This window comes from Ictalurus furcatus, chromosome 7 (genome assembly GCF_023375685.1).
Source record: "Ictalurus furcatus strain D&B chromosome 7, Billie_1.0, whole genome shotgun sequence".
Classification (NCBI taxonomy): domain Eukaryota; kingdom Metazoa; phylum Chordata; class Actinopteri; order Siluriformes; family Ictaluridae; genus Ictalurus; species Ictalurus furcatus.
In genome coordinates this window covers 12,231,576-12,253,229 of record NC_071261.1, presented here as the reverse complement: position 1 = coordinate 12,253,229, position 21,654 = coordinate 12,231,576, and the positions used below count along the sequence as shown (strand labels likewise).

At 38.7% G+C, this 21,654-nt stretch overlaps 3 protein-coding genes across 8 annotated transcripts in view; all 3 read right to left on the bottom strand.

Moving 5' to 3' along the window:
• Positions 1–1,710: 1,710 nt before the first annotated feature.
• Positions 1,711–8,505, bottom strand: LOC128609752 (cysteine and glycine-rich protein 1). The gene is made up of 6 exons (XM_053628496.1): positions 8,354–8,505; positions 5,676–5,785; positions 3,980–4,148; positions 3,747–3,876; positions 2,810–2,903; positions 1,711–2,528 (listed from the first exon to the last, which is right to left on the bottom strand). The coding sequence occupies exons 2-6, from the start codon at positions 5,782–5,784 to the stop codon at positions 2,452–2,454; spliced, it is 579 nt and encodes a 192-aa protein (XP_053484471.1). The 5' UTR covers position 5,785; positions 8,354–8,505; the 3' UTR covers positions 1,711–2,451.
• Positions 8,506–9,063: 558 nt separating this feature from the next.
• LOC128609751 (heterogeneous nuclear ribonucleoprotein C) lies at positions 9,064–17,191 on the bottom strand. Of its 5 annotated transcripts, none has more exons than XM_053628495.1 (9): positions 16,990–17,191; positions 14,238–14,289; positions 13,134–13,378; positions 12,048–12,120; positions 11,894–11,944; positions 10,877–11,043; positions 10,621–10,734; positions 10,288–10,474; positions 9,064–9,767 (listed from the first exon to the last, which is right to left on the bottom strand). In XM_053628495.1, exons 2-8 carry the CDS (start codon positions 14,240–14,242, stop codon positions 10,296–10,298), a joined length of 834 nt encoding a protein of 277 aa, XP_053484470.1. In that variant the 5' UTR covers positions 14,243–14,289; positions 16,990–17,191; the 3' UTR covers positions 9,064–9,767; positions 10,288–10,295. The 5 variants fall into 5 exon arrangements, with proteins under 5 accessions (XP_053484470.1, XP_053484467.1, XP_053484465.1 ...); XM_053628492.1 differs by having other exon boundaries at positions 10,338–10,474; positions 11,894–11,941; positions 16,990–17,183; XM_053628490.1 differs by having other exon boundaries at positions 10,338–10,474; positions 16,990–17,181.
• A 1,553-nt stretch (positions 17,192–18,744) lies between these two features.
• The window catches only part of dcaf8 (DDB1 and CUL4 associated factor 8), a 9,787-nt gene continuing 6,877 nt past the window's right edge, over positions 18,745–21,654 (bottom strand). For both annotated transcript variants that reach the window (XM_053628488.1, XM_053628489.1), the window contains exon 13: positions 18,745–21,654. This exon is cut by the window's right edge and continues 320 nt beyond it. The gene's annotated coding sequence lies outside the window, so the exon portion shown is untranslated.

The following is a 21,654-nucleotide window of genomic DNA, read 5'->3' as shown; positions in this document are numbered from 1 at the left end:
AATTGGCAGTGTGTCTGTATATGTAAACACTCATAATATGTACACACAACTGTAATTACTGATTTCACACCCAAATTGTTGTAATTCAAAGAATATTTCGCTTTGCTGTAAAGTCAATAAAGATTTATGTTAGAGAAGTTAAAAAAAATAATAATAAAAAAAGGATGGACATGATATATTTATAAAAAGGTGGGGGGGACAGAAGATTTGTCCCACCCTTGATAGAGCTAGAATCGAGTCATTTGGGTCTGACATACCTGAACGTCCCTGAACCCTGAAAAAAAATGTTGTGCAAATAGACTACCCACTCGTCTCTGGCTCTAGTTTTAGTACAGAAGTTCTTGTTTACTTTAGAAACCACAGGTTTACGCAACAACAGAAAAACCCAAAGTGTAGCCATCAAAAACGCGACATAAAGGCAAGCCGTGATCACTACTGACCTAACCTCGATCCTACAGCCGATCTACAGAAACTGCAGCTGGGTTAAAACACAGTTAAACCAAACATGCTGATTATCGCTCAGGTAGTTTTGCTGCTTTGTGCATGCTGTGTTCGAACGCAGGATTTCAAGAACCTGGAAGAAAGACTGAGCACGACAGAGGAGATTGTGCAGAGGCAAAGCAACTTGGTGACTGAGCTAACCTCAAAACTGGAGGAGCTGTGGACTGAAAATGGAGGTATAAAAAAATTATTCTTTAGCTATGTTAATTTAGCTAAAACAAGTATCCTAGAATAAATTATCCAAAATTATAATATATTCAAATTGATTTGCTTTTTGGTTGTTCAGGTGTATCACATAAATAAATACAGTGACCTGTGTTCGTACAACCATATTCTCAGTTTTATTTTTTTCTAAAAATATAAGCGAAGTTTGAGACTGGTAAAGAAGAATGTTATCGTTAATCATTAATAATGTTTAACTAATGTAAACATTGAAAGTGTCCATTCAATATCCCATTCCATCCCATGCCATCCCATCCCATTCAATATCCCATTCCAATATCATTCCATCTCATGTGGTCCAGCACGGGTTGCTCAACTGTTTTTAATTTTCCTAATTTTTTTGAGTGATTACCTCTATGTATTGGCATTGCAAATGCACTAGTTTTCTTATTTTACTTGCTTTAAATATGACTGCCATCTTTGTGTCATGGCACACAACAAATTTTGGTTATACAGCTGTTTAAGGAAACCTCAATATAACCTCAATAAGCTCAGGATGGCCCTAGCTCCTTGGAACAAAAAACTGATCTCTATCTCTAGAGCACATTACAAGGCAAAGGTACATATATAAACATTTTGCACATTCGTGTTCCTTAGACTTAGAACTTAAATCCAAATGTAATGCTCAAGATTGCTCACAGTTCCACTTTTATGATCAATTAATAAAGGGTTCGAGTCTCAGTCTTAATTTTTTTTTAGGGGGTACTTAGGTATAAGTATAGTGTGCATGTAGAACATTTCAGGTTTGAGGCTTCCGGGTTGAATAACTCTGGTGGGGGACCAGATACGAACCTGAAATTTTCACAGAAATAAGTCCACTATAGTATCGTTCTGCAGTAAAAATTGTGAGTTTGAGGTTGGAGCTAAACTCTGCAATAAACTCTGTTTATTGGGTTTTTATGAAAAGTGTTTGCAGAGTGTGAGAAGAAAAGCTTGAGTTTATTAATAAAGCTAATGGAAAATGTTTAGAAAACGTCAAACACAGTACCCAGTTAGGAAAAGACTTTAATGAGTCATCATGGATATAAAAAATGTTTGTGCACTATATTTCTGTATTAAACATAAAAACATGATTATTTCAAAAGTAGGCATTAAAATGTTGGTAGTAAATAAAGGAATATATTTTCGACTGCAATAAATGTGTGCATATGGATATGGGTTCATGGATGAAAATCTTTTTTTTTTTTTTAAGTCCACTTTATAGCAAATGATCAACATGCAAAGCCCTATTCGGAAAGGAGTCGATAACTTGCAGGTGAAACGATTTGCGCCTGTGTTCTTCACCTTGCTCCATTTCGCCGTGTAAATCTCTTTAAGAAAGTGTTGACGCGACACGGCGGTTATTTTTCATGCCACAAGTTGCTAGAAGTTGCACGCCACAAAGTTTCATAGCTACAAAAAGCTGAACGTGCGACTTACCAAGCTAGCTATTTATTTTTAATGTGTAATTCTAGCCTGCTAGCTATATTAAATACCATGGCTGATGATACAATTAGCTAGCTGGCAAGATTTTACATTTTGTTAACATACTCAACATGTGATAGCAATGACTTTGGTGCGGTCATAGGTAAGTTGAGGTTTTTTTTGGGGGGGGGGGGGGGGGGGGGGGGTTGTTTTTTTTTATCAATTAAGCTGCTGTAAATATTAGCGCATGCAGTGAAGAGGTTTTTTTTCTCCAGGCAAGGTGAAATAAGGTGTATGGAATAGAAATGTTTCGGTTACGTCATTCTACTGAGCATGAGAGAGAGCTCCGGCTCCTTGGCCATAACCAAACCCTTTTGGACCAAAGCTTTTAGCATAGCAACCTGTGTGGAAACAAAATTATGTCGTTAATACACATATACCATATCTTCGAGATAACTGAATACAATAAACACAGCAGTGCTACATACCTGCTATTATTAGTTTTATGGTAAGTGCAATGTGAATTATACAGCAAAGTATTTTTCCCACTAAGCAGGCAACATTAAGGTGGTTGCGACTTACATGCTAACATGTATAGTATTATTTTTTGCCATTGCATTCATGGATTATACGCGTTAATGTTACAGTAAAGAGACAGAGAGAGATTTAAAGAACATCGTACCTTTGCAATAGATCTCTCCATCTTTGTCCGTCATGGTGGTGGATTCGAGGCCCTTCCCGCATTTAGCACAGCGGAAACAGCTCTTATGCCAAGACTGGAGAAGATGGAGGACAAAATATGATTTATAATCTGCGCACAGTGCCCAAAACATTTCTGGACTTGCGTGAGCCTGCTAGCTGTGTTTAATAAATCCCTAGAAATCTTTCAATATCTCAGTTTTCAACCTGGTCCGGTGTTTTTCTTACAGTTACTTATTCCTGCCACTAGATGGTGAAATGTTTTTCACCTTCACTGAGACTGACAGGCACAGAGGCCACACCTCCTTCACTGAGACTGACAGGCACAGAGGCCACACCTCCACTGAGACTGACAGGCACCGAGGCCACGTCTACTTCACTGGGACTGACAAGTAGGCCACGTCTGTAGGCCACGTCTACTTCACTGAGACTGACAAGCACAGAGGGCACACCTCCTTCACTGAGACTGACAAGCACAGAGGGCACACCTCCTTCACTGAGACTGACAAGCACAGAGGGCACACCTCCTTCACTGGGACTGACAGGCACAGAGGCCACACCTCCTTCACTGAGCTTGGCATGCCTAGAGGTCATGCCTCCTTCTATGAGATTGACATGCATATAGGCCACACCTACTTCTATGAGATCGATAGGCACAGAGTCCACGCCTCCTTCACCAGCCAGGACAGGATTTCTTCTGGTCCTCTGTTGCAATTGTAACTAGCCATTTTTAGCTACTTTAACAACAATCCTTTCAGTATAACCGGCTAGCTATAATTAATACCATATTTTCTGGAGGTATTCACTAGCCAGCTATTTGTGTTTAGCGAATCCTTTGATATCCTTTTTGCTTATAATGCTAACTAAATAGCTAGCTTATTGTAACAACAGACAGATAATAACTTTCATTTCACACTCACCGCTCCCGCTCCAATGGTCTTCTCGGCTGCGTACACAGCTTTGCCGCAGCGAGGGCACACGTCGGAAGCCCCGAACCTCTGGGCAAACTTGGACGTGTTCTGGTTGTTGGTGGGCTGGTGCGGCTGATCGCTGCGAAGAGGCAAAGACAAAATTACAACTGGTGGAAACATAACGGCACAATATTGCTGTGCTAAAATGTAACTTGTGCTAAATCTTCAGATGCACAGCTCACACTTCATGTTTGATTCCCAGAGACTCTCCTTTGTCCATGCTCAGCGTCCCGGCACCCGCGCCGTAGCCATAGCCTTTTGGCCCGTATTTCTTGCCATAGCAGGACTTGCAGTACACCTCATTTTCATGGGTGGCCACAGTAGTGCTATCTAGGTTCTTCCGGCACACCACTGACACCAGAAGAAGGCGGAGTTAGTGATGTAAAATGACAACAACAACAAAAAATTCAAACGGCCTTTAGGATACTTTTTTCTTCTTCACACCAGCAGGTTATGCTAGTTAGTTAGCATATGTATGGTAGGCTAGCTACTCCAGCAGTTACAGCACTTACCAATTTGTTTGTGTATTTTTTGTAGGCTAGCTACTCCAGCCATTATGATACTTAATCTATTTATTAGTGTCTTTCTTGTAGGTCTACTAGTCTAGAAGTTATGCTAGATTGTTAGTGTATTTATGTAGCTGTGCTACTTGAGCAGTTACGGTAGCTTACTATCGAGACATCAAGTGAAACTGCACATTTCGATAATCATCAAGTATTACGGTACGTTTTTGACACATTTGCCCACCCTTTTGCAGTAGTTCGCTGAAGTTCTGCTGTGTGAAGTGTATCCTGATGGCTCATCATGCACTTCCATATGAGGAGGACAGAAAACCTTCCTGCATTCCAAGCACATCCTGAAATCCTCGCATTTTGCAAGATAAACACCAGAGCAGGTTTACTTCACGATGCTGTATGGCAAAACCTAATTCCACAAGGCACCGTGTTGTGGCTCACTGACTAGTGACGTCCAGAAATGTGTTTAGAAATCTGTATGTGTAGAGTTTGATAAGATCGAGCCGGGCACTCCCAGTCTCAAGTGGCTGAAACGCAGCACCTCAGGCCATTGAAATGATCTGCAGCCAGTCAATAGTGAAGGCGAAAGTCTAGCCATCTGAGCTGCTTTACATTTCTACTAATGTGTCATGTACAGTAACAGTCGCTCATTTCTGTACTTAAAGGCACCAAATGGAATCATAAGGAAATGAAACATGAGGCTGATAAGTAGGAAATGTTTTTTTAAGGAAACATTACGTGTTAAAATAAAGAGGCCTATATTCAGGCAATCCCAATGCCATGTAAGAAATAAAATACTGTGTGTCCTGCTGTTAAACATAAATAATCAACTACAGGGTGGAGTGATGAAGCAGAGTTACTGTTACCACCCTGAAGAACGTCCCGAAGCGTTTTATTCCTCTTACACCACAGCTAATTGCCAAACGCTAACATTGTTGTTGTTTTGGTTTTTTATCCATTTATAGTTACACTTAATGTTGTGGAAGGTCCACAAAACAAGTTCCTCTTATCGCTTACATTATAGCAATTATAAGTAGTCGCGCTCTGTATTTTTTCTTTCAATTGAAGTTAATACCACAAAAACAAACAAATAAACAAACAAACAAACAGGTACACTGTCATGAGGAGTTTAGTGTAGCAGAAAACCTACTGCCTGGCACTGGAGACTCCTTCCACCAAAAACTTCACCATTTTTCTTTGTTTATTGTTAGCATTAGATTATGTTCATCGTCCGCTGCACAAGTCACTGTGAAAGAGCTGTTCCCATGGAAATGATAACGTGGGTTAAATATAAACCCGCACTACCGTCACAGCTGCTCTTATAGACAATTAATCAACAAGACGAAGAAAAACGTGAACTCACTACACAGGAAGCATGATTTATGGAAACTCCGTCCATCACATTGAACTTCCTCTGCAAAGTAGACGGTCTTCTGACAGCAGCCGCACTTGTTTCCACCTCCAAGAGGCATCCTGCAACACACACGGTATGGATGTTATCAGGGTTTTTACTGAGAATGAGAACATCCTCCAGAGAATATTTTAATAATTGTGGATTAAACTAAACTAGCCAGAAGTGTTGTTATGGCCCCTCCACACACACACACACACACACACACACACACACACACACACACACACACACACACACACACACACACACACACACACCTGAGTCCTCAACATCCCTTTTCTTGAGAAAACTTCTCCTCACTTCAGTACTGTTTTTAGCACACAATAATTCCCCTCATGACTCAAAAAAAGAACCACATGATTATCTCCTCTCTCATGTGAACAGAAAAATGTATGATTTCAACCAAAATATCTTTGATAGCTTCTGTCTAAAGCTTACGTTTGCTTGCTTTTACACAAGCTACCAGGAGTATGTTAGCTAAGCAATAATAGCTAACTAGCAAATCGTGTGTTAAACTATAATCCCAGTGAGAAGCTGGTGTTGGAGCAAACAAATTGCTAGCTACTATCACACTATAAAATAAAATAAAAATATGACATGAAATAATGGGATAAAACAAGCTAGCATCAAGGTTCTTATTTTCTAGCCATTAGCCAGTGCGCTAACTAGCATGGGAGTTGAACAGTTTGTAGATTTAAATTATTTCCTTTTACAGACTGACTTGTGTACAAACAGACAGTTGGAGTAATTATCCCCAATTTGAACAGTGGTTAAATGTGAATATTTCTACTTTTATCCACACAAAAAAAAATCATAATGATGGTTATTGAGCATTTTTAGTATGAAATTGGTCCTAATGTTAAAATGGTTAAATTAAGGTCATTAAAGCTACTATTTCTGTCATGAAACAGACGGTGGACCTAGTGGACAGATTTGGATAATAATAATAATAATAATAATAATAATAATACACCTCCAGGGTCTGGGGTTTGATTCCCGCCGGGGCCATGTGTGTGCGGAGTTTGCATGTTCTCCCCGTGCTGTGGGGGTTTCCTCCGGGTACTCCGGTTTCCTCCCCCAGTCCAAAGACATGCATGGTAGGCTGATTGGCGTGTCTAAAGTGTCCGTAGTGTATGACTGGGTGTGTGTGTGTATGTGATTATGGACTGGCACCCTGTCCAGGGTGTACCCCGCCTTGTGCCCGATGCTCTCTGGGATTGGCTCCAGGTTTCCCCGTGACCCTCAAAAAGGAGAAAGCCATAGAAGATGGATGGATAATAGGCCCCATTTTCCTCAAATTCAGTTAATCAACTAAATCCAGAGTTGAGAAAGAAAATAAATGGGGTGCGTTTTAGTCCCTGTATGGCTGGAAAATCCTAAAATTGTCACTTTTTCCAACACTAAATCTACAAAAATGTTTAAGCATTTAAAAATTCTGGAAACATGTTAACCTATTCCAGACAACAATATCTCTATACTTTGCTCCTTAAAAGATTAACAGTTACCCCTGCTAACAGCATGAGGACTTTAAAATCTATTTATTTTATTAATAATTTACATTCAATCTGTAGCTCAAGTTACAGGGTTGTACTTTTACATTTTTGGAAGCGAGCTTAGACTGATAAACTCTAAAGGTTGTAACAGGAGTAAGAACAAGAATAAGAAAGGAGGGAAAAAACCCCACCCCAAAGTGCTGAAACTGGAGACTCCTTAAATGTTGTTTAACATGTGTTTGTTTAAACACATTTCTCCTTACAGAAAACTTTATAATCAGTTCACGTTGTGCATCAAAAACAGGGCAATGAGCTGTTACTATAGACAAGAGAGCATTAATATAATCCTGTGGTTTGCAGCTGCAGTACTGTAGAAAAGGAATCGGCATCTTCTGACCAATCAGAACGGAGAATGTGGTGGTGAAGTTTTGGTGACTAATTTACAGGCGATTTCTATTCGTTTTAAAGAAAGTCTACCATGAGGTAAGGAATTTGAAGATGACCAAAGTCAGAGTACTTTGATGTTAACCAGATTATTTGAAATTTCTGCACTTCTACCACCCAAGTCGGTGTCTGAAGTTTGTCTCTTTTAGTTTTGAACTATGTTTAAACTTTTGTTTCTTTCACTGTTCTGGTAATCTTGAGCCAAAATGAGTTTTAAAAAAAGGCCCTTCCTGAGTAAACAAGGATTTGTTTGAGCAGGAAAAACAATCAAATGTGCAGGGCAAGGGTTCTGCAGGATTGTTAACCACCCCGCAACACCACTGTGCACAAGAATTCTTTGTTTCTGGAAAATTCCTCCTGAGAAACCACATGTTGGTAGATTGGAGGCGAGACAGGACAAGTCACACGTCACCTACACACACACAGTTACGCACACAGTTACACACCAGTGAGTCAGTGTTAAATGTGTAGTGGTGTGTACACAACACAACTTTACAGATCAACTGACTTTGTAAAAACCTAAAGTGTACTCGGAGTTCTTTTGGGTTCTTATCTCCTGGTTGGAGGTTCAGTTCGAAAACAACTTCAGCTTTATGGGTGTGTTCTGCCTGGTTCTGCAGCATCCTGAAGAGCATAAAGCACTAAACTTTCCTGCCAGGAAATGAGATAAGACCAGAAATCATATCATACCTGTAATGCTCGAGTAGGTCTGGCTGGGAGAGGAAAACAGACGTGTGAAATAGTGCGTGCGAGAGGTTTGGTGAAGCTGCTCTGAAACCTGAACTGTTGGAGCTCGCTTCCTTCTACTCAGTTTTGTGGCTAAAAAAAAAAAAAAAAAAAAAAAAAAAAAAAAAACAGGCAGAAGTGAAGTCACCAGTTGGTTTTTTTTTTCTTCTTCTAAGGGTTAGACCATACAGAAATACTGCCCCCTGATGGCATTCCCAGAAGTGAGTTATAACACTGAGTTATAGTAAGGATATACTAGCTGTATATACATTGTACTACAGACCAATCAATACATACATACATACATTATATAATTGGACTAATAGCCAACTCATTATTGGATAACATGCTTTAAGGTGACCAACACCAAGTGTCTCTGGACTCATTACTCATTTTGCAAGGTTAGTGAACTTACACATGAAGCTTGCACAGATAAATGTCACAACATCTGCAGATACCCTTGTTGCATCTTCTTTAAATGTCACCAAGATAAAGAGTGATAAGAGGTCCATGACAAAGTGTCACCTTAATCCTGATTCGACCTTCGCCCACTTCTTCGTGCCCCCCCCCTTTTAGACTTAACGTTTAAATTTAACCAACCAACACTATTTTCCACTTCCTTCACAAAAAAAAAAATCAGAAATCTGTAATTCAAGCTGAGAGGCAAGACGACAATATTTTGACCATTTTATTGAAATTCATACAGTGATTTATCTTGAACAAGGCTGATATAAAAAAAATAAAATAAAAAATTTTAAAAAAGGGACATGTAGAGATGAACATACATGAAGGGAAAGAAAGAAACCAAACAAAAACACTGAGTTTTTTTTTTCTTTTCTGAGAGAGAGAGAGAGAGAACAGTTACACACAGGAGCTGTTTGAAGGGGGGGGAGGGGGGGTATAAGAAATGTCTCATTCACACACACACACGCCTGCTGAGTGGGGGGACAACAAATAAACAATGAGAAAAATGACAGATTGGGGGAGAAATAAATGAAGCGTTTAAAACGTCAGAATTTTAAAAGTGTAACAGTAACGAAACACCGTTTATTTGGAGAGACGATAAACTTTAAAAATTGCTTCACAAGTGTGTGTGTGTTCACCTACATTCTTTGTGTTCCTTATCTCTCTCCCTCTTCTTTTTATTTATTTAAGAAGTCATCCAGACTTTAATGTTTCTCCACACTGGATGCTGAGGTGTTGTGCGTGTGAGAGTGTGTGCGTGAGAGAGAGAGAGACAGAGTGTTCGAGAGAAAACAAACACAGTCTATGGGTCATCGCCGTTCACGCTGTCGCCGTCGTCCTCGCCTTCCTCATGCTCGCCCTCTTCCTCCTCTTCTCCGTCCTCTTCCTCATTCTCTCCTCCGATACTCTTCGCCTAAAGCAGACGAGTGCGCATCAGCATTAAAACAAATGAATGTGAACATAGCTAGTGTATTTTACTATATAAAATGGTAGCGCTGCTGAACTCTGGATTCCGATTGGTCGGAAGGTGCAGATTAAGTTTCTGTAACAGCAGCACAGCTACAAATCACAGGTTTATATTAACGCTCTCGTTCTAAATACGATCTGACCTCCGGATTATCATAAACACGAGTGATCACGGTATACGACCGATTAACTCATGACTTGGGTTTGAAAGGAGCGTTTGTTAAAAGTTGCATACATTATAATGCTTTTAATTCTCCTTGATGAGGCCTGGGAATTAAATTACTTCATGGCGATTACATCAGGGTTTCCAACAGCCGGTTACAGCCACTGCTGCTACTCTAAGTAAACTGGAACAAACCATTTCTGAACAGCAGGGGAGATTTGCAGCACTACATGCATAGCATGCAGTGATTAAAGAGGAAATCAGACAACGTGTGAATAACCATGAGTAACCACTATACGCTCACACTCGTCATCATGACTGCGTGTGTTGGGAGAACGGAGAGACAATTCTGACCTCCTCCTCTTCCTCCAACAGATCTCCTTCTTCTTCTTCAGAGTCGTTGAGCTCCTGCTCTTCTCTGTCACGCTCCTTCTTACTGCTTGAGTGCTGCTGAGAGACGTCACCCACCGCCGCCTTCACCACTTTCCCTTCTGCAGACAAAGGGAGCGACAGAGAGGAGAGAGAATTTAAGGCGATTATATTTTTATGGCAATTATATTTTTATTTGAATCCCGAATCAAAGCAAGTTAGATTATAATAGATAAATAGATGAGGAGATGAGAGGAGGAGCCAGTACCTGATTTCTTGCTGTGATCTTTCTCCATACGCTCTAAACTTTCAAGAAGATAATCCACTTTGTGTTTGATCTGAGCCAGTTCCCTCTTTATGGTCTGAATATCGTCTGCTTTAACTGGAGCACAGAAAAAAAGTTAAATTACTCAAGTTACATAACGACTAATGAAGGTGAAAATGATACATAAGTATGACTATATAAGCACTATTATGATCTAAAGTTATGACGAGAGCAGAGCGATATCTGTGTGAATACTGACTGGCCCGTGATGAAGAGCGCTGGCTGCTTTTGGAGGAAGAGGAGAAGCTGGATTTGGTGCGTCGGCTTCCTCCTCCGGTCAGGCTGACCCGCGCTCGCTTGGAGGGAATGACGGCCCGAGAGAGGGGTGGAGGAGGAGGGGGCACGCGGGATGGGTACGCGTACATCCTGAAAAAAAAAAAAGATGAAAATGTTTACAGAAACATGGGGGGGGGGGATAAATAAATAAAAACACACTGTACGCAAACATCAAGTAAACGGTGACGTGACAATGAGCATGATAATACAAAGGCAGAAAACACCAGGTTTTATTCCGAGGAACATGAAAATTGGTACACATTAACAACGATCAATAAAATGATCAAAACAACTGTTACACATCCATCCTGAAAAGAAAAGAAAGGGTGGAGGGGTACAAACATATGTTTAAATAAAAAAATTAAGAAAAGATTCATGTAAAAAAAAAATACATGAACAAAAAAAAAAGAAAAAAAGAAATGAAACCGAAAGAAAGGTGGAAATGTTTTAAGATAGCTGAATACTTTTGGGATACATGAAAAAAAGATTAATAAACAAGAATATTATTGGAAATTCAAAACTACTAAAAAAGAAAAACCATTTAAAAAGAGAGGTATAAAACAGGTTGAAAAGAAAAGCAGGAAATAAACATCCAAAAGGGTTTTAGATATAAATATACATATATCTAAATTCTGAACTAACCCAGACAGGAAATATTAATTTAATAAACGCTGTGAACAATCAGTGTATAAAAAACATGGCTCTATATTTAAAAATATATATATTTTAAACTGAAAAGCGGGAATATATTTATTTTAAAAAACCCTGAAGATAAACAACATGCATTAAAAAAGCCAAATAGGTATGTTTACATGCTAAACAAAAACAAACAAACAAAAAAAACACCTCAAGAACACGCACTAAAGTATTGAGCAAACACTGACCAGGAAGCCATTTTAACAGTTTTGAGGTCAAAGTGAGTAAAAGGTAAACGTTATACCTGTCGTAGTAATCTCTCTGGAAATCGTAGTCGAGTTCAAAAGTGGAGCTGCTGTGGTACAGAAAAGGGGAAAACAACAACAACAAATGAGAAACTGACAAAAACAAAATCGGCTTCAAACCAAGAAACGAGGACGAGTAGAGCAGTGACGCACCTGTACATATCTCCTGCTTGACGTTTGGTGGTTTTCGATCGGTGAGGTTTGGGCTCACCTGCCAGGTTGATGTCTGAAAGTGAAGTGATAATCACTGATTAATTAGAGATTAAAACGATAATCAGAGAGAGCTTAATGCGCAAGAGGTTAACTGCAATGTTAAATAAAAGTTATTTGCACTTTTACATTTATTTTCAAGATGACGGTGCATTTATTCTCAAAACGTTATTGGCATTATTTGCATCTTTACATTTATTCACAAGAAGTTATTTGTATAAAACTTATTTACAAGTTACTAGCATAGATCAAATGTATCCGTAAGAAGTTACTAGCATGGACAACATTTATTCGTAAGAAGTTACTAGCATGGATCGGATGTATCCGTAAGAAGTTACTAGCATGGATCGGATGTATCCGTAAGATGTTACTAGCATGGATCAAGTTTATTCATAAGAAGTTACTAGCATGGATCAAGTTTATTCGTAAGAAGTTACTAGCATGGATAACATTTATTCGTAAGAAGTTACTAGCATAGAGAAACACATAAGTTACCAACATCTGCAAATTTATTTGAAAGATGTTTTTGACACCATTAAATTTATTCTAAAGAAGTTATTTGGATTGTTACATTAACTCACAAATAGTAAGTTCGTAACGCATTGTTAAATTCACTTCACAATATTAAATTTATCTACCTAATGTAACAAAATGCCACAAGCAAATAACAAAATGAAGGAGAATGAAGTGACCGAAGAAACATTTCATAAGTTAACGCAAGCCTACATGTTAGCTAAGTGTTTGCCGCGTTTTATGTGCCACATTTTCTGCAACGCCACCCTGTGTGTGTCAAGTTACAGATGCTGGCTTGTACCGAGTAGAATTATTCGAAAAGCTATTAAGGTATCTAGATCATTTTGTTAAACGTTAGCTAGCAACAGCAGATGGCTCGATTAAACTTGTAACGCCTGGGGATTGGGTGATTCGCCCCATGATCCTGCAGTGCAAGAAAACAATTTACACTTCATGATTGAAAGATCGATAATCAACATGAATGTAAACTAAATGCATAGTAGGTTACTTTCTCACCCAGGACTTGTCCGACAATCATGCGTCCATCCTCTCCAGCGACGGCGGCTCGAGCGTTCCTCTCGTTCGCGTACTGGACAAAAGCATAACCTTTGTGGATGGAGCAGCCCACGATCATGCCGTACTTGCTGAAGATGGCCTCCACGTCAGCTTTGGTCACCAGCATGGTGTTCAGGTTCCCAATGAAGACGCGCGAGTTCAACGAACGAGGGTCCGTCTTATTGGTTACGTTGCTGGCCATCGCGCTTGAAAAAACAAACAAACCTCTATTACCAACATAGATATAAAATCAGTATCTATTTACAATCACACTAAACATTTTATTGACTTTAGGAAACAGCTAGAGCCATTTCCACGTTATTATAATAATTTATACCACAGTGCTGATGATTTCACGATTCTGATTGGTCGAGAAGTGTCGATTAATTTTCTATAACAGCAGCACGGCTGCAAATCACAGGTTACATTAACACACTGGTTTAATACGTTATCGTTTCTATACGAACAGCTCATTCACAGGGTCTTGTACGGCAGACACTCTTACTTAAACAAAAACATTTAAAGGATCTGTGTACGCGTTGATACGGTGAGGCTTTCTGTAAGGAGACGCTTATTTGAAATGATAAGGAAGGAGTCTCCAGTGTCAGCGGGGGGGGCGGGCTAGAGAGGGAAGTGATGGAGAGCAGAAATTAACTTGTTTTATGGGCATTCCAAAACATTAAATGTAATTATATACAGGTTGTACGACATATCGTTCTTTAATAAATAAATGTTGTTAACATGGGCGGGTTACTGTGGTATAAGAGCCATAAAGCGCTTCAGGATGTCCTCTTATTGGAAAGTAATCAACTTCAAGCTAACAGTAACTAACCCAGTTAAATCACCTTCAATTATTTTCCTCCAACACACAATGTTGTATTACTTATATAATTGTTTGTTTGTTGTTTTTTTGTAGCCACAAGAACAACTTTAGAATGATTACAAAGAAATCATAGATTAAATGTTCTTCCTGTGGGAACCATAACAACACTGAAACAATAAATAAAAACAGGTTTTTATACATCAATTTCTGTTTTTTGGGTATTTTTTTTTTTTTCCACTCACTCCATGGTGTATGTGTAGGCCACTCGTCTGCGGTCGTCCAACAAGATTTACACTGAGGTGAAAAAGCTAGGCAGTTAATTATCCACACACAGTCAATTAGCTAGCTAATGAATTCAACACAGGTGGTCAATTAGTGAGCTATAGCTAACAGCACCCAGTCATTTTCTGCATCTTGATAGGGTCAGAAAGGTGTAAAACAGCAATAAACTAAACATATGTAATGTATGCAGTATGAAAGGATCCCTGTTGCACTTTCTACTTTCAGGCTTCATGTTTGGTTTTATTTATTTTTAATTATTTTATGTTTTTACTGCATTAAGTGTAGTATATGTAGCCCAACAAGATATAACGTCAGTGACAAAGATTTAAAATCATTAGCACAGAATGTTAAGGTTACACTTTAGAAAAAACAAAAAAAACCTAGCAATCCAGTGAATTAGCTAGCTATTTGGCATTAGCTAGCATGCTAGCTAGTTAATGCTCATTTGTCAGTTGACAAACGCTAACCAACACCAGTGTTCGCCACATGTTAAATTAGCTTGCTTGTTTATTAAATTAGCGAACCAATAGCTATGTAGTTTTTTTTTAAACCATAAGCAGTTTAACTTATGCTAATTAGCTTTAGGTAACTGGCTAATTAGCTATTACATTAATTGGCCATTAGCATTCTCAAGCTAGCTAATACGCTGTAGCTTGTAAATTAGCTTTTGAGAGCACTATACTGTAGCTTTAGCAATGTCGTGCACTATAAAGGAATCCAATATTTTTAGAGTGCACGACCATTTTGGTTTTAGACATGTAGTACACTAGAACAGGTGTGAAATCCATTACGTCAAGCCACTGATTACTTCCCTGAGTAGGGAGCAAGAAGACAATTTGGAAATAGTGGGCTATAAAAAGGTGTAAAAGTTATATATTATATATATATATATATATATATATATATATATATATATATATATATATATATATATATAAATATATAAAAATATATAAAAATGAGTGCACTATATAGGAATATTTAAGGGTTCCACTTCAGAAAGTGGAACTTTTAGATATTCAAGATTCATTACCCAGGATGTGAAATATTTCAAACTTTTTTTTTTTCCCCCCTCAATAGCTCATGGAAATCAAAAATCCAGTATCTCAGAATATTACGATAAATAATTTATAATACAGAAATGTCGACCTTCTGAAAAGTATGTTAATTTATGTGCTCGATACTTGGTCAGGGCTTTAATCCTTTTGCAGGAATTACTGCATGAGTGCGGAGTGGCATGGAGGCTTCCACGGAGGTGTTCCGGAAGCCCAGGTTGCTTTGATAGCGGCCTTCAGCTCGTCTGTATTGTTGGGTCTGGTGTCTCTCGTAGATTCTCTATGGGGTTGAGGTCAGGCGAGTTGGCTGGCCAAACGAGCACAGTAATACCATGCTCAGCAAACCAGTTACTAGTAGTTTTGACACTGTGGGCAGGTGCGGAGTCCTGCTGGAAAAGGAAATCAACATCTCCATAAAGTTTGTCAGCAGATGGAAGCATGAAGTGTTCTAAAATCTCCTGGTAGACACTGCATCGACTCTCGACTTGAGAAAACACAGTGGACCAACACCAGCAGATGACATGACCCCCCCAAATCATCACTGACTGTGGAAACTTCACACTGGACTTCAAGAGTGCCTCTCCACTCTTCCTCCAGACTCTGGGACTGGTTTCCAAATGAAACACATTGACTTTCATCTTCCCCGTGATTGTGGTTGTGTGTACTGAACCAGACTGAGATTAAAGGCTCAGGAAACCTCTGCAGGTGTTTTGAGTTAATCAGCTGATTAGAGCTCTTCTCAGGTCGACATTACTGTACTATAAATTCTTTATTCTAATATTTTGAGATACTGGATTTTTGATTTCTATGAGATGTAAGTCATAATCATCAAGTTTAAAAAGATAAAAATAAATTCTGGCCTGAAATATTTCACTTTGTGTAATGGTAATGAATCTAGAATAGATGAAAGTCAGTGTAGTGCACTATAAAGGGTTTACAAGCGATTATATATATATAAAATATATATATATATATATATTACACACACATCGTACTGTATAGGGAGTATACCGCCATTTTGGCTTTAGCCATGTAGTGCACTATAAATGGTGTAAAAGACATAGCGCCCTAAACACACACTAACATACATACATATACATATCTGTGTATATATAAAAGATTAAAAAATACACGTAGTGCACTATGTAAGGAGTAGGGATACATTATGGACACAGCCATGTAGTGTGAAATTATTTCTGGATTAATCTTCTGGGAGTAAAATAAAGACATTACTTGTTCCTCTTAAAAAACAAATCCAGACCAAAAAAAAAGTGTATATGTGCAAAAATGTTTGTGAGAAAAATTATTTTTTGTTGTCTGCAGGTCATCAAAACAGTCTATAAACATGAAACGCACAAATCCGGTTTAAAAAAAAAACCAACATAAATCTTACATGCTGCTCAAAATAAAATGTAACTGCGCGTTAAAACGTTTCACACAATCCCAAAAAACGTCCACAATAATAATAATATAGTAATAATAAAAGACCAAAAACGCCGCCTAAAAAAGAAACAAAGACAACCTGCAGGCCCAGAGCAAAAACTGCACGCGCAAAAAATATGCACAAACAAGTCAAGAGGGGGTGAAAAAAAATAAAAACAAAAACAAAAAAAAAATCGTTGATTAAAAAAGAAAAAAAAAAAAAAAACCTACTCACCGAAAGTTCAAAGTTAAAACGCGTAAATTTGGAAGGATGTTGATATTTTATAGCACAGGCGCTATGTGTCGGTGTGAAGCAAAAGAAAATGCTAGGAGTTAACTGTCTTCAAAATAAAAGTCTCCTTAATGTTAGCAAATTAGCACAAACTATAAACGCGAATATCCAATTTACAATCCTGTTTAGACCAACAACAACAACAACAAAAAAAAAACCCGTTTTAACCTGTTAAATCTTCAGGATTCTAAAGTTTTTTCTTCTTGTTTTGTTAACTTCAAGAGAGAAAAACAAATAGAAACTGAGGAAAACTCCTCAAATAGAAATATAGGGGAAAATAGGGAGTTTATGGTTCATCAGAGGATTCTTTTCTTTACGATGTTCCACTTAGTGAACACCTTGTCCAGGAGTACGAGTGAGAGTCGAACCCTGAAAACCTTAAAAGTGCGACGACACACGTTAAAAAACTGTCCATTAAACCTTGATAAGCTGTTGTGCAGTAAACACTTCACAAATAAAAGCAGTGATTGTCACTTGACTCAATCTCTGATGTACAGGGCTGCTGAACTTATGTACTTATGTGTGTGTGTGTGTGTGTACAGTGGATATAAAAAGTCTACACACCCCTGTGGCCAACATAAATCATGTCAGAACCTTTTCTATCGTTATTGTGAAATTTTAACCTGTTAATTAAAGTGCAAAACAATAATAATCATTTTAAGGGGGGAAATAAATTTTTTTTTAAAGTATAATAACCTGGCGGTATAAGTGTACACACCCCTAAACTAATACTTAGTTTGAAACAGCTTTTGATTTTATCACAGCATTCAATCATTTTGAGTAAGATCCAATCAGTTTGGCACGTCTTGTCTTGATATTCTTCCTTGCAAAAGCTTTCGAACTCTGTCTCTTCAGGTCACCCCACAGATCTTTGATTGGATTTAGGTCTGGACTCTGGCTGGGCCGTTCCAAAACCTAGAACTCGTCTTGGTAAAGCCATACCGTTTGTTGATCTGGAGGATTGCTTTGGTTGTGATCATGCTGAAAGGTGAAATTCCTCATCATCTTAAATGTTTTAGCAGAAGCCTTACGGTTTTATGCCAAAATTGACTGGTAGTTGGAGCTACGCGTTATTCCCTCCATAAGCCCCAGTTCCAGCTGAAGAAAAACAGCCCCAAAAGTATGATGCCACCACCATGCTTCACCATGGGGATGGAGTTCTTTTGGTACTGTGCTATGTTTTTGTGCCAAACATATCTTTTGGTATTATGGCCAAAAAGTTCAACTTTGGTCTCAGCAGATCATTAGACATTATTCCACATGGTTCTGGGAGATAGGATGATTTAAATAATAATAATAATAATAATAATTATTATTATTTTTGTTATAAAAGGCTTCCACCTTGCCACCCTACCCCATAACCAAGACATATGAAGAATTCAGAAGATTGTTGTCACTTGTAGGGTGCAACCAGTACTTGCCAGAAACTGCTGCAATTCTTTTAATGTTGCCAACCATGCAGGGTGCAGATTCCCCAACTATAACTAATCCCAAATGTTTGAATCAGTGTATTATTCCTTGCTTATCTACATCATTGCAAAGGTCAACTGGTTTCACCTCCTCCAGCCCGATAGCTGATGAATGACTTTTTGTCAAAAAAATGCCCATACTACACTGGAATATTCCCAATCCCCCAATCAAAATGCACTAGATGTATATCTAAAAAAAAAAAAAAAAAAAAAAAGACAAGACACAAGATCATAAACAGCCTTTTCTATTTTTTTTTTAACTGCACAAGTTGTACATGTTTTCTCAACTGAACCAATAACAGTTATTAGGCAGCGGTGCGATAACTCAACAATCAAAAAGAAGCAAAAAAAAAGGAAATTAAATTTTTAAAAGCCTTTTTTTGTGTGAAGCTGAAGGGTGTGGCCATATACAAAAAAAAAAGGAGGAAAAAAAACAAGAGTAACTTCGATTTGTAGGTGATGTAGGGTCTTTCAGAGAAGAACAAAGGAAAAGAGAACACAACTCAAGATTGGTAGGTGATGCTCATGACTTTGAGATCATTCAGAGAAGGGAAAAAAATATATTTTCCCCTCTCCTTTTTAAATCCGTTTCCGTATACAATATAAATCTCTGAATCAAATTCGGAGGATGGCGGCGGAAGTGGAGTTCTTTACAGGTTTTTTTTTAATATATGTATTTATATATTTATATATAATTATATATTCATATGTACATACAAAGTCATTTAACTTATCCCACCCCTTACAAAAAAAGCAAAAACTTTTCTTTCCCCTGGTGAAAAGAAGAAAATTAAGTTAAGGACAGCCCCCCTCCTAAAGCGGGCCGACGGCTGCGTCCGAAATAGCACGTTACTAAATAATCACGACAAAATAGTACACCAAAATAGTCTGCTATTTAGTACGCAGCCCAGTACGATGAGACGAGTGCATGCAAATCACGGTTTTCCTCTAAAAAAAAAAAAAAAGAAGAAAAAAAAGCCAGTTTGAACAGAAAGTATCGTCGACCTTCTCGAAAGTAGCGCTGGTTAAAGTTGTAAATGACACAAAAGTATCACATTGTCCTCACTCCTTCAGTATATCCGCTACACGACGTCACAAAACAATTCGAAACACTGTATCGCCGCGAATGTCCCAACCTCCTCAGTTGTTTCCACGGTTACGTTAATCTAGTTAGCGTCACCACACGTGACTTCTGACGTATATAACGTGCTACGTCCAAGTATACAAGTGGTAATATCATAGACTGTGATGAAATGATCATGATTTTAAAAAAAAATAATAATAATCGTTTCGCCTGTACTTATGAAAAAACAAAAGCAAACCACAACTCGAAGCATCAGGTTCCGTCCCAAATAGAATGTTTGCTGTGCTACAATCTTTACTTGCATGCACACTTCAAAGAGGAGGGGGGATTTAATACAGAGCTTTTTTTTTTCTTTTCCCTTTTCTTTTTCTTTTCTAAAGGAAGGACACCACTTTTAAGAGGAGCTCACATCCAAATTTTCCGTTCAAGTGCAAATATATCTAGTACCAAATTTTCAAACGTTTAGAAGAAAAAAAAAGAAAAAAAAAAGTTAAATATGTTACGTATTGCAAGCCCTCTAAGTGCACGCTCGTCTTTAGAGACTCAAAAAATGAACAGATCCCTGATTAAAGTGCACTCAGGAAGCACGGCAGAGGGGAACAAGACGTAGGATTGGGACCAGGCTGGCCCGCTTTTTTCCTGCTAGAGTGCAGATCTGAGAAGCGGGTTCAATTCCAAATGGAGCTCTACTTCATACACAAAACAATGGCTTCTCAACCCTACGTAGTGCACTCAGTGTCCAATAGACATCGATGTGTCTTTCAGCGCCCCATGGCCATAAGGATCCTACATCCAAAGAAGGTATAAAATAACAATACGTAGTTACCATAAGTAATGCCCTATGTCCAGCTATTAGGACTCAAAGCCATGATAAAGACAAGCTCACTACATAGGGCATGAACTAAGGGCTTCTAAACTCTTTGTAGTGCACAAGCTACGTAAGGGACCTACGTAAAATGTAGAAACCATTCCGTCATCTTATTAGTGCACTACATAGGGTAGGTGTCGTCCTGTAGGTCTCAAATGGCATGAAAAAACAATGGCTTCTCCACCCTATCAAGTGCACTACGTTAACCATTTGAGATTTAAATCCATACTAGCTGCAGAAATGCCCTACACAGTGCACTATATAGGGTAGATGTCATCCCCTATAAGTCAAACAACCCCTACTAGCTGTGTAAGTGCACTATATAGGGTATGGAAATATGTACAAGGTGTTTACACCTTATACATACTAGCTACATAAAGAGCCTACGTAGTGCACTACCTAGGGTACACTATGTCATCCACCATCATCTGTTCACTGGTTATCCGGTTGGGATTCAGTTCTCTCTATATACAGATTTAAGTAAGTGCACTACAAAGGGTGTGAAACGTAGTGCACTACATTATCAATTTGAGATATTATAGATATCACGTGTCCAATAGTTACTCATGTGGGATTCAGTAAGTGCACTACTTAGGGTATAAAAAATGGCTTCCACGCTCCATCAAGTGTCCAACCGCGAGCCATTTTGGATCGAGCCCAAGGAATCCGCAGGGCAGACAGCAATTTGCTGATTTCTGTCCTCGAAACAAAACAAAAAAAAACAAAAAAACACTCAAGGAAAAGTCAGGACGCCGACACGGCTGTTGTTCCTTTCCTCCGTTCCTTAGAGATGCTCGAGGTCCGCGTTCGAGACGCTACGTGGTGATGGTGGCTCTTCGGAAAAAAGAAGGGCCTAAAGAAGCACACGCTCGAACGTCACCACCACCGAATCGTCCTCTGTAGGGTCCGTGATGTCCGGAAAACAGGAACAGGAGAGCAAGAAGCCGTAAACTCGTCCTCGACTCCTCCAGTGTGTAAAGTGAAGCTGCTTCTGTGGGAACACTCTGTCTGTGTGTGTGTGTGTGTGTGTGTGTGTGTGTGTGTGTGTGTGTGTGTGTGTGAGAGAGAGAGAGAGAGAGAGTAGATGGGCTGAAATCTGTGTGTGTGTTGATCAGAAACATAAAAAATATCAATTCTTTCATCACATTCTTGCCTGTAGTTACTCTGCGTGCATGTGTGTGTGTGTC